The following is a 13,226-nucleotide window of genomic DNA, read 5'->3' as shown; positions in this document are numbered from 1 at the left end:
AGGTATAAGGAGATGAGGATGGTAAGAGAAGATAGGGCATCCTTGTCCCATTAGATTGAAAGCCTGGAGGAAGAGAGGGTAGCACTATACTGGAGAACAGAGCTGCCGGAAGCTCAGAATGTAAAGCTACAAAATGAAATTGTGACACAGAATCAAGTGACTCATTTATTCTGTGACTAAAGCAGCATCAAAGGGGAAATTGATGCATTAATTTGCTTTAGCCCAATGGCCTCCCAGAATGGCACTAAATGATTTTTCATCATGGCAGCACCAAAACAACATCAAAGCATTCACCCCCAAATGCTTCCAAGCCTTGGAGACACACCTAACAACCTGTATGGCAAGGTAATTAACCTTAAATGGCTTTCAGAGCATCGCCTGAATTGTAGCTATGAGCCAGAATAGAGAATTGGTTGGCTGGCAAAAGACAGAGAGTGTGCATAAATGGTTCTTTGTCTGATTGGCAGGATGTGACTAGTGGAGTCCCGCAGGGCTCTGTGCTGGGGCCTCAACTTTTTACAATTTATATCAATGACTTAGATGAGGGGAGCAAAGGCATGGTAGCTAAATTTGCATACTATGCAAAGATAGGTAGGAAAGTATGTTGTGAAGAAGACATAAGGAGTTTGCAGATGGATATTGTCATGACTCACTGGGGATAGTGCACTGTAATATCAAGCCCCAGTTATCCTTTCTTTAGACAAAAACTCTCATCTATCTTATTCATTTCACCTGCATTCACAGCAGTGCTTACCTCCAGACCCTTATTTGTAGTTAAAGCTACAATTTGATCCGTTGGATTTTCTTTGTCAGTTCGCTTTTTGGACGCACTCTTATGAACTCCAATGAGTCCCATGGGCTTCCCTCGCAACTTCCAGCATTCTGAACAAATGTTTCCCCTTTATCACAATGGAAACACTTAGCCTTTGAGTTTCACCTCCACCCTCAGTTCCTTACTTCCTGATCTGGGGAGGAGATCTCAAGATATTCCCAGCTATCCATTCTTTACCCTGGCTACTTGCCTTCCTTTCATTCTCCCACTTTCTATCCTTTTCAAATTTACGGGGGTGATGGAAAAATGGTTTAGTTTTATGGATTAGCTCATAATCATCAACCATTACTGTCTAGTCTAGCAATTGCAATCCTTTGGTCTTCAACATGGGTTGTTATTGCAGAAGATAGGGAGTTTTTAAATTCTTCCAAGAGAATTGTCTCTCTGAGAACTTTATAGGTAGCTTCAGCTCCTAATGCTCACATCCACCTGTCAAAACTACTTTGCTTAATCCTTTCAAATTCAATGTAAGTTTGCCCAGACTGTTTCCTTAAATGTCTAAACTTTTGTTTGTATGCTTCAGGGACCAACCCAAATGGCACTCAAATGGCCTTTTCCCACATCATAATCCCTAGAGACCTCCACTGAAAGTGAAGCATAAATTTCCTGTGCTCCATCAGTCAATTTGCTCTGCATGGGCAATGTCCAGTTTTCCTTTGGCCAGTTCAACTGTTTAGCTACCTTCTCAAAGATAAAAATTGAATAAAGAATGCTTCAACATCCCTTTCCTCAAATTTTGGAAGAGCTTGTACAAATTTAAACATCTCCCCACTGGGTTCTGATCTGGAAATAAGTCCTGCCTCATCTTCTGGCATCTCTTTTTTAACTATTGGCATTTCAAGCTGAAATTCTCTTTCTTTTTCTGTTTCTTCTTTTCTAACTTTGCCATTTCTGACTCCCTTTGAAGTGTCCTTTCTCTTTCCTTGTCTGCCTTTTCCATTTGGAATGCTCCCTCTCCTTTTCTTTTTCTTTCCCTGCTCTTTCTTTTTCTGCTGCTTTTAGTTCCAATTTTTTTTATTTGCAACTAATTTGAGACCATTCTAATGAATCACCCCTTGGAGAACTCAGTCTCTTGGGTATTCCTTCCAATTTCAAAGGCTGTGCCATCTATTCAATTATCTCTGCCTTCCTAGCTTTGGCAGGCAATCCTTCTTTTAATTTACTTGTCAATTCGATTAACCTGGCCTTTGGGATCCCTTCGAAAATCATCAAGAACGTCTCTTCCACTTGGAGGAAAGCTTTAGCAGTTTCCAGTGCCATCTTATTTTTAACAGTACAAATCTGGTGTTTCCTTTTGGCTTTTATTACGTACTACACCCAAATCATCATTGTCTTTTGTTCCAAAATATCCCAGACCTGAGACCCAAACTTTGTCACAACTCACTGGGGATAGCGCACTATAATATCAAGCCCCACTGTTCCCCAAACCGCAACAAATGTGAAAAGTTTGATCAAACTACCAGATTGCCCCAATTCCACCTGTTTAATTTAGGATAACACAATACAAGCACCAGGTTTGTAAACTTAATAAATAAATAACCATTTATTGAACAATCTGTCATTAACCAGTGGCAAAAAGGAATATGAACTGCTAATTTCTAACTCTATAACCTAAGCTCTACCCCTTCTTAAATCCCTAAACACAAACATACAAGACACACAAAAACATAGATTTTAAGGGCGTGATAAAACAGTTCAATAGCACCGATTCCAGAGTACAGGATTTGATGAGTTGATTTTGATCAATGTCTTTCAAATTCCTTTCAGTTCTTCTTGATGAAATGAGGTGGTCTTCCAGCACTTTCAGTATTTAGTTTACTGGTTGAGCACTTGCCTTTCAATGTCTCTAACAGTTTCCCCTTTGCCTCTTGATGGGGAGTTTCATAGAGAGAAAGCAGGTTATAGAGATATGAAGAGAAAAAGCCAGCTAGGTATTATTATGGAATTACTGGAATCTTATACACACAGGAGAGAGAGATTTTAGATCTTTTTCCTTTCAGGCTGGGAGCTATGCTGCTGCACAGCTTTCACACAAACCCTGGTCACCTGGTCAAGAGCCAATTAAAATGTTTTTTCCAGGCAGTTCCCTTGGCCCAGGACTCCTTTCTGGCACCATCCTGTCTTTCATGGCACGCTCTGTTTCAGGACTGCAACATTGTATGTATCTCTCATCCTGTTCTAGTGGATATATCTTTCAAACTGCAGCCATTGTAATTTTAATCCACAGTCCAACAGAAAATAAAAAGATATGTTCCTTACAACATGCATAAGTTGAGTGAGTGGGCAAAAATCTGGAAGACGTAGTATACTGTGGGAAAATGTGAAGTTTTTACTTTGGCAGGAGAATAAAAAGCAGAGTATTACTTAAACAAAGAATGACCACAGAATTCCGTGGTGTAGAGGAATCTAGGTGTTCTCGTGCATGAGTCACAACATGTCAGTATGCAGCATCTAATCAAGAAGGCTAATGGAATGCTATATTTTATTGCAAGAGGAATTGAACATAAAAGTAAGGATGTAATGCTTCAATTATACAGGGCATTGGTGAGACTGCATCTCAAATAGTGCATGCAGTTTTGGTCTCCTTATTTAGGGAAAGATGTAAATGCATTGGAGACAGTTCAGAGGAGGGTTACCAGATTGATACCTGGAGTAAGTGGGTTGTCTTATGAGGATAGGTTGGACCATCTGGGCTTGTTTCCACTGGGGTTTAGAAGAGTGAGGGATGACTTGATTGACTATATAAGATCCTGAACGGTAATGACAAGGTGGAAGTGGAATGTATGTTTCCTCTTGTGGGTGAGTCCAGAAGTAAGGGGCACTATTTTAAAATTAGAGATGAGAATTTTTTTCTCTCTCAGAGGATTGTGCAACTTTGGAACTCTGCCTCAGAATGCAGTGGAAGTGAGGTCACTGAACATTTTTAAGGCAGAGGTAGATTCTTTTTAGGCAAGGGAATCCAAAGTTGTCGGGTGTTGATAGGAATATAGAACTCAAAATACAAACAGATCAGCCATGATCTCATTGAATGGCAGAGCAGGCTTAAGGGGCCGAATTTCTGCTCCTATTTCGTATGTTTTTAAATGCTTGTAGAAGTAGATCGAGACAACAGTACCGATTGCAGTGGTAAACCTGCTCAGTGTCAATTCACTGGTAACTGAACCTTAACAACTAATCTATTGAAATATGTGATACTTTCCGTCTTTAGATATGGGATATTGATCCGTCCCTGATTTTATTAACAGATTGTTGGGTTGCACTGAGATCCCCAAATGACTCTGGGATTCTGCCCAGAGCCAGAGGACGAATTCTTTATTTGCTATGTAATGTTTAATTTAATTGTGTTTTTCCAATAAAAGTTTGAACTTTACAGTTACAGTAAGTCTTTCAGTTTCTTCACTGGGTAATTCCCGATTGCACACATCATCGTGCTGATGCACAAGACGTGGGTTCGCTAATTACCTTTCATAAATTGGGCTCAACCTGGATAAGCAAAAATAACAGGTTTTACAGATGGGGATGGGGATGGGGATGGAGGAGCCAACCAGTGATGACTGTTTCCAAATGGCAACAATCAACCGACGGCCCCAGCTGTTTCCAATTGGGAAATGACAGCTGCCGCATCTGTGGTCAAAGGTTTTCAACGGGTTTCAGTTCTGGGTTGATGGCTGCTTCAGCTGTTGAACTGTTTTCTCTTCTGGGTTAAGTTGAGGTAATTGCTCTTTCTATATATTATTTGTCTACCTTTTCATAGCAGGCGTGACATTCATAACACACACGGAAATACTTGTCACAGTATAAAATCAGCTTTTAGGTATGTGGCTAATACAGGGAATTGTTTGTCACCCTGCCTTTTCACGATTTGGTGCCTGAACAGAGGATGTGTTTTCTTCAGTGCGGGTTACTACTCACATCCTGTTCCTCCCACATATCCAGCAGTTTCTCCAACCTCAAGATTAAACTTGGCAGCTCCCTGACCTCTCAGTGAAGACTTGGCAGAAGACTTGAGACGGGGAAGGTACTGACTGAGGGGCAATCAGGGTGAGGGAGCATCTCGTGTTGCCAGAGTGAGCGCGGGTTTTTTTGAGGTGGAGAGGTTTTGGTATGTAGGAGTTAACCTGATGACAGGCCAACCCTCAAAACGGGACAGAGGGTCGGTGGCGGAATATATAGCCACATGTGGCTTCAGGTATGGAGTACTTCATCTCTCTTTCGCCATGCCGCATTGTTTGAGGTAGGCATTAACCTGCCGTGTATGTGTGGTTTTTTTTTGATCAGAGACATTCCTGGTGATTGGGAAAGACTCAACCCTTCCTCTGCCTCCCTGTCTTTCGGTATGGCAAACGACACCGCCGTGGGCAACGAGAGCTGCGAGAACAACACGAGCATCAGCGCGGACGCCGGGCCAGCGGTCAGCGCTGTGATGTTCGCCGCTGGCGTGTTGGGCAACGTGCTGGCGCTGATCGTGCTGGGGGTCCACAAGAGGGGCAACCGGAGTAAAGTGTCGTTGTTCCACATCTTGGTGAGCAGCCTGATTGTCACCGACCTCATGGGGACCCTGCTCATCAGCCCCGTTGTCCTGACCGCTTACGGCAAGAGGCACTCGCTGAAGGAGCTCAACCTGTGTGACTACTGCGCCTTCGCCATGGCTTTCTTCGGGCTCACCTCCATGTTCATCCTGTTCGCCATGGCCCTGGAGCGCTGTCTGTCCATCAGCTGCCCATACTTCTACAGGCGGCACACCAGCAAGCGCTGTGGCCTGATCGCCATCCCGATCATCTGCATCTTCTGCACCTTGTTCTGCTCACTGCCGCTGCTGGGCTTTGGTGTGAACACTCAGTACTGCCCCGGAACCTGGTGCTTCATCAAGATGGAAGTCCAGTTGCTGCCGATGAAGCACCGCGTTTATTCCTTGTCCTATGCCGTGCTGATGAAGGTGCTGATCGTTTCCATCTTACTGTGCAACGTCTCCGTTATTGTCAGCCTCTGCCGCATGTACCAGAAGCAAAGGACACGGAAATGCTCGAGGGTATCCCACACAAGAAACGATCGGGTTTCTCAATCGGAAGAAGTGGATCATCTCATTCTTTTAGCCATAATGACAATTACTTTCGTTGCCTGTTCTGTGCCCCTCACGGTGAGTGCCAGTCCATCTGTCTAATCTCCCCATGGCATTTTTTGAACTTGGCGTGTGGCTTTTCTCTTGAGGCACCTAATGGGAGCAAGAAAGTAAATGAACCAACGAGTGTGGGTTTTGCTTACATATTAGGTTGGACGTAAGAAAGCAGTGGGACGAGCAAAAAGAAAATGTGCTTTTATTGAGGGCTGTGGGAGTTTTCATAAAAACGTGCAAATGTGTCTCCCAAAGCTCTGTTCCAGAATTGTATTAACCATAGGAAGGAAAGGTAAAGTCAATACAACTCCTATAGTTTGACTTAATCAGTGGGAATTTTAGTAGAGCGTGGCATGATCCAACCCACCAGGCTCTGTGTTTCAGACCAGCTTGTCATAGCAACCCAGAGAGTCAATTACCATCCATTTACCAAACTTACTCAGTAGTTTTTGGAAAGAGAGGGGGTGGCAGGGTGGGGGGGGGGGGGGGGGGTGGGGGGGTTGGGGTGGAGTGGAGAGCAGCTGACACCTAAGGAGATGTCCCCAGTATAGGTTAATACAATCAAGGAAGGATAGAATATTTAAGGAGTAAAAAAAGAAACTATAATCTAATCATAATGCCAATGACAAAAAATATTAGCCGAAATTATAAACAAACCAGTGTACTTTATATTCACCCCTGATAACAACATGTCAGATATTTTAAAATTCATACAAAAGTAGAATTTTACATGTACCATATACATTAAATTTGTTCAACTTGACATTTTCTGATTCTCAGTTACACACACTTTTATTAATTCAGGATTTTATTATTGTTTATTTGTTCATGGGATGTGGGCATTGCTGCCCTGGTTAGCATTTATTACCCTTCCCTAATTGCCCTTGATCAGAGGGCATTTAAGAGTCAACCACATTGCTGGGGTCTGGAGTCACATGTAGGCCAGACCAGGTAAGATTTCCTTCCCTAAAGGACATTAGTGAACCAGATGGGTAGTTAATGTGGTTGAGTTAAAATTATGAGGAATGTCCATGACATCATAGGATCATAGGAACATAAGACCATAAGACATAGGAGCAGAAATTAGGCCATTCGGCCCATCGAGTCTGCTCCACAATTCAGTCATGGCTGATAAGTTTCTCAACCCCATTTTCCCGCCTTCTCCCCGTAACCTTTGATCCCCTTACCAATCAAGAACCTAATTATCTCTGTCTTAAATACATTCAATGACCTGGCCTCCACAGCCTTCTGTGGCAATGAATTCCATAGATTCACCACTCTCTGGCTAACGAAGTTTCTGCTCATCTCTGTTCTAAAAGATCTTCCCTTCACTCTGAGGCTGTGCCCTCAGGTCCTAATCTCTCCTACTAATGGAAACATCTTCCCCACATCCATTCTATCCAGCCCTTTCAGTATTCTGTAAGTTTCAATCAGATCCCCCCTCGTCCTTCTAAACTCCATTGAGTATAGACCCAGAGTCCTCAAACGTTCCTCATATGTTAAGCCTTTCATTCCTGGGATCATTCTCGTGAACCTCCTCTGGACCCTCTCCAGGGCCAGCACATCCTTCCTGAGATACGGGGCCCAAAATTGCTCATAATATTCTAAGTGTGGTCTGACCAGAGCCTTATAAAGCCTCAACAGAAACAAAAATACCTGGAAAAACTTAGCACTGAGGAGCACTCTTGTGCTCCAGAACTTGCGGCGCCCCTAGCCAAGCTGTTCCAGAACAGCTAAAACACTGGCATGTGCCCAGCTATGTGGAAGATTGCTGAGGTATATCCTGTACACAAAAAGCAGGACAAATCCAACCCAGCCAATTACTGCCCCATCAGTCTACAATCCATCATCAGTAAAGTAATGGAAGGGGTCGTCAACAGAACTATCAAGCAGCACTTGCTTAGCAATAACCTGCTCACTGATGCCCAGTTTGGGTTTTGCCAGAGCCACTCAGCTCCTGACCTCATTACAGCCTTGGTTCAAACATGGACAAAAGAGCTGAACTCCCAAGGTAAGGTGAGAGTGACTGCCCTTGATATCAAGGCAGCATTTGACTGAGTGTGGCATCAAGGAGCCCTAGCAATACTGGAGTCAATGGGAATCAGGGGGAAAACTCTCCACTGGTTGGTGTCATTCCTAGCACAAAGGACGATGGTTGTGGTTGTTGGAGGTCAGTCATCTCAGCTCCAGGACATCACTGAAGGAGTTCCTCAGGATAGTGTCCTAGGTCCAAACACCTTCAGCTGCTTCATTAATTACCTTTCTTCCATCATAAGGTCAGAAATGGGGATGTTCGCTGATGATTGCACAATGTTAAGCACCATTCGCGACTCCTCAGATACTGAAGCAGTCCATGTCCAAATGCAGCAAGACCTGGTCAATATCCAGGCTTGGGCTGACAAGTGGCACGTAACATTCACGCCACACAAGTGTTAGGCAATGACCATCTCCAACAAGTCAAAATCCAACCATCGTCCTTTGTTCAATGGCATTACCATCACTGAATCCCCCACTACCACCATCCTGGGGATTACCATTGACTAGATACTGAACTGGATTAGCCATATAAATATTGTGGCTACAAGAGCAGGTCAGAGGCTAGGAATTGTGTGATGAATAACTCACCTCCTGACTCCCCAAAGCCTGTCCACCGTCTAGAAGGCACAAGTCAGGAGTGTGATGGAATATTCTCCACTTGCCTGGATGAGTGCAGCTTCTACAACACTGAAGAAGCTGGACACCGTTGAGGACAAAGCAGTCCACTTGAGTGGCAGCATGTCCACAAACATTCACACACTCCACCACCGACCCACAGTAGCAGCAGTGTGTACCATCTACAAGATGCACTGCAGGAATTTACCAAAGCTCCTTGGACAGCATCTTCCAAACCCATGACCACTATCGCCTAGAAGGACAAGGGCAGCAGATAGATGGGAACAACACTACCTGGGAGTTCCCCTCCAAGTCACTCACCATCCTGACTTGGAAATATATCACGTTCCTTCACTGTTGCTGGGTCAAAATCCTGGAACTCCCTCTCTAACAGCACTGTGGGTGTACCTACACCACATGGACTGCAGCGGTTCAAGAAGGCAGCTCACCACCTTCTCAAGGGCATCTAGGGATGGGCAATAAATGCTGGCCCACCAGCGAAGCCCACATCCCATGAATGAATAATAAAAAAAGCATTATTGACTAAACACTACTTTCTTTTTGTAGGCAACTTATACTTTAAACTACAGAAAGGAACATTCCCCTTTTATACTTATAACCCATTGTACTCTGCACAGTATTACAGTCCTTATAACATACAGTCCACATTGCTCCTGGCTTCCAATGGGTTCCTGTGTCCTCATTTCCTAAGTAGCAACTTCGAGTTACTCTATCCAGGCGCTTTCCTCAATTTTTGAAGAGTGTCTTCACCATCAGTTCTGGCGCTTCTTCCAGGGCCTAGATGGCTGCAGGATGTGGGTCTTCAAATAGAGACCATCTCCCTCCTGCATTCAGCTGTGGTAGCTCACAAATCTTCACCTCTGCTGACCACATAGAACTACTGTCTGTCTTGTGATATTCGTTGATTTGTAGGGAAGCCTGTAACTGATCTCAACAATGCTTTCCTCCGCACTCTACCCATGGCAATGTGAAATATATTGACTTGTCTATGGATAGAACTGCTAATTAGCTATCCTTGATCTCCAACTCTCTTTCATCTTTGAAGTAAATGGACAGTTTACAGCACAACTCTTTATAACTTTTAACATCTTTATGGGACTGGGAGAGTCATAGTGTCCATTGTTAACACACGAGCTGCTGCCATTGTCTCCAAGTGTAAATACCTTGCAACTTTTTCCCCTAAATTTTCCTTTGAAGGCTAACAATCAAACCACCCAGGCTTACTGTTCAGCAGACTTCAGAACAGGTCACATGACCCCCTTCATTTTGCCCTAAATTTAAAAATACACTCCCAAAAGATAACAATCATATAAACCTCATAATTATAACACTATTAATATTACTTAACTATATATACCTTTAAAATGGTTGAAAATTTAAGGATGGAAATGTTAAGCTTCTGAATAAGGTTATACTTTTTAGTAATTTAAATGATATCTTCATGTATGATGTTCATTTCACATGAGGACAGAAGAATCATTGTCAGTCATAAAATTAATTTATGTAGTTGCCAATGTATGTACAGCATTTCTATGACATCATAGGAACATAGGAGCATGAAGAAGCTATTTGGCCCCTTGAGCCTGCTCTGCCATTTAACTAGATGTTGGCCGATCTTCTACCTCAACGCCATTGTCCAGAACTTTCCCATATCCCTTAATGTTGGTATCTAGAAATCCATATACTTCTGCTTTGAACATGCTGAATGTCTGAGCCTCCACATCATCTATTATCATCTCCACGATCCTGAAACAGGCTTTATAAATTTGAATGCAAGTCAGAATGGTAGAGTTTTGTTCATTCTTGCAGGTCCTAAAGCTGGCTGAATGATTGTTTAAAATAAATTACCATGCAACTTAGTTAATTGAAAAGTGTAAAAGTAGTAATTTTGGCTATTTTTTTTATTTTTCTACTATCTATTCAAATGCAACATCCAACTGTAACAACATGAAATTACTGCCAGATGATAGGTTGCCTTTTAAATCCACAGTGTAAGAAAATATTTTAATGAAGAGAAAACAAATTGCTCGCATTTAAAAAAAAAATAAGATTTGCACATCGGTGCCCTTAAAGACTGGTTTTAAAATCCAATATAAACAACTATGAAACATAATATTAAGGTTTTTGTATTTTCAGCTTATTTTAAACAGTAACAAGTTAGGGCAGTACCAGAACTGTCAGGTTTCTTAACAGTCCGTTGGAATTGAGGATAACTTGCTTCCACTCCTGTTCTGAGATGGCTGATAAGTCCACTGCATGATCTGCCGCATGTGGGGCAGATGGCGCTTGAAGAGTCAGATAGATGAGTTGTTGGGAGGCTTGTGTGCACTCTCTGATGCCTCAACTTCATCTCTGTGGTTCCCCACAAAGCCTCAACGTGTTTGGTACTTTCCTGAATGAACCTTCACCATTTTGGCCAATTACAACTCAGGAACTCTCACGAGTCTGCAAGGATGTTTGACCTCTTCAGGAATGCTTTGAGGACATCCCTAAAGTATTTCTGCTGTCCTGGGAGTATCCTGCCGCAACTAAGTTCTGAGTAGAGCAGTTGCTTCAGGCATCTGGTATCAGGCATACAAATGACTGTCTCTTTCCTCTTGAAAAGAGAAGGCTGAGGAGTAAGTTAATAGAGGTATTTAAAATTATGAAGAAGAACAAATATAAGATAGTAACCTAGGAATCAAGTAGGGAGTTCAGAAGAAAATGCTTCACCCAGAGAGTGGTGAGAATGTGGAACTCACTAGCACAGGGAGTAGCTGAGGTGAATAGTACAGATATATTAAAGCTAGGTAATCATACAAGGCAGGGGGTAAATGAGGGAGAATGGAAGGAGGCTCAAGAGCTGGCCTGTTTCTGTATTGTTTATTTTATGTAATTCTATGTTTGATCTCTTTATATTTATTCTAGGTTCGTGCATACTTCGGGGCAATTTATAAAAACGACAAGTACCACGACCATAATGCTGACCTTCAAGCTCTCCGATGCTTGTCATTTAATTCAATAATTGATCCATGGGTTTTTATTATTCTAAATACATCTAAGGTTAAAAAGATGGTGTCCAAGATACTGTGCTGTAAAATTGTTTCTAAAAGCTCCAGACTACAGGCTACATCTTCCATAAGGACTGAAATGTTCAAACAAAAGTCACTTTGGAACACACAGTCCTGATACTTCTTACTGTTTAGAAGATTTTCCTGAAATGTGGCAGTCACCATTCAACCTGTTAGACCAAAAGGTACACTCTGTGGCACAGGGTGGGAGTTGGCAAAGCATTTTGCTTTCTGATTGTTACACTGAGTAAGAGGACGTTTTATAGGAGAATGAGCAGGAGAAGAAGCTGTACAGAGGACTTAGTTCTGATGACCATACAGACACTGACTGTCAAACATCATATTTATGTTTCTGATTTTTCAGATATTTGGAAAAGTACTGTGATGTTTATAATTTTAATTTCAGAATAGAATAGTAGATAATATTTAAATTAATATTTTTCTACATACTTCTAATTTTTCAGCCTTTCAAAAATATTTAACCTGCCCACAAGGTTGTTTGGTGTATTGCTGCTGTATGCAGTTTTGCTTCCAGTTAAATATATAGAGGTGCATTTCATTAGGTCTGTTATATAAGGATACTCAAGTTAAAATCTGGATGTTTACCAAACTTTATGACCAAAATAAGAATAATTATTTATTCTGTGTTTTAAACTAACCCCCACATTAAGACTGACTACTGTCACCAAGCTGTTGTCTGTGTTGAGAAAACAGGATGATATACATTATGATTCATAATTAATTAATGGATGTTTGTGCTGGGACAGATTCACAAAATTGTCCCAAAGGAAGCTAATTGAACAGCTGATAATTCTCTACCAATGTCCATTATCAGACATAGCTGGAAAATGAACTTGGACACATCAGTTAGAATTCAAATGTTCTGCAATAGAGCCATCGGGCCAACTAAATATGTTTCCAAAAAGTGTCTTCTGATCTACTAAAAGTACATTTTATGTTTAGCATTGATTCCTTCTTGTATCATATGGTTAAAACCCTGTCTTTCACTCAGTCAAAAATTGACTTACATTGTGTATTTTTTAAATTAAGAAGTTATTGATCTTGTTTCTGTCCTGTTTTACAAATGTTCAGCAGGATAATAAGACATCTACATGCTTCCTTTCGAATCTGTAGCTTTGCAGTTGATTTTGAACATTGTACACAGTATGACACGGTACATCCAGAAATATGCAGGAATTTTGAATAGATTTTCATTGGTGATAATGCAGCTTAATTTTGCACTGTAATTGTAAAGCATAGAGCTAATTTATGGATCAGTTGCTTTTGGAACCAACTGATGGAATAAGCCCTCATATATGTATCTCAAAATGTTTCAAATATAAAGCTACACATAAAGTTATTGCAAACTGTACATGCACACTACTAGTAATACATCAAATTACAAATTCAAGTATGAATGCTACAGGTCTATCAACTTAAGCCTTAAGTTTCATTAATATACATGATGCAAATTGCATTGTGAATATATATTTCTATTTTTGGTTGTACACTGTGTGATGGAACCTTTCTAATGTGTTGCAAAGAATCTTTCCATAAA

At 41.6% G+C, this 13,226-nt stretch overlaps 1 protein-coding gene across 6 annotated transcripts in view; it reads left to right on the top strand.

Moving 5' to 3' along the window:
- LOC121292712 (prostaglandin E2 receptor EP2 subtype-like) overlaps positions 1-13,226 on the top strand; it is a 33,102-nt gene extending 19,876 nt beyond the window's left edge. Inside the window, exons 1-3 of one of the 6 annotated variants that reach the window (XM_041215020.1) lie at positions 3,851-3,985; positions 5,111-5,969; positions 11,526-13,226. In XM_041215020.1, coding sequence (XP_041070954.1) covers positions 5,169-5,969; positions 11,526-11,786 — 1,062 coding nt within the window. In that variant the 5' untranslated portion in view covers positions 3,851-3,985; positions 5,111-5,168 and the 3' untranslated portion in view covers positions 11,787-13,226. Of the gene's footprint in view, positions 1-3,850; positions 3,986-4,685; positions 5,970-11,525 lie in introns of those variants that run through there. The other 5 variants (XM_041215017.1, XM_041215019.1, XM_041215018.1 and 2 more) reach the window with 5 other exon arrangements.

This window comes from Carcharodon carcharias, chromosome 20 (assembly GCF_017639515.1).
Source record: "Carcharodon carcharias isolate sCarCar2 chromosome 20, sCarCar2.pri, whole genome shotgun sequence".
Classification (NCBI taxonomy): Eukaryota; Metazoa; Chordata; class Chondrichthyes; order Lamniformes; family Lamnidae; genus Carcharodon; species Carcharodon carcharias.
This window is presented reverse-complemented; position numbering and strand designations above follow the sequence as displayed.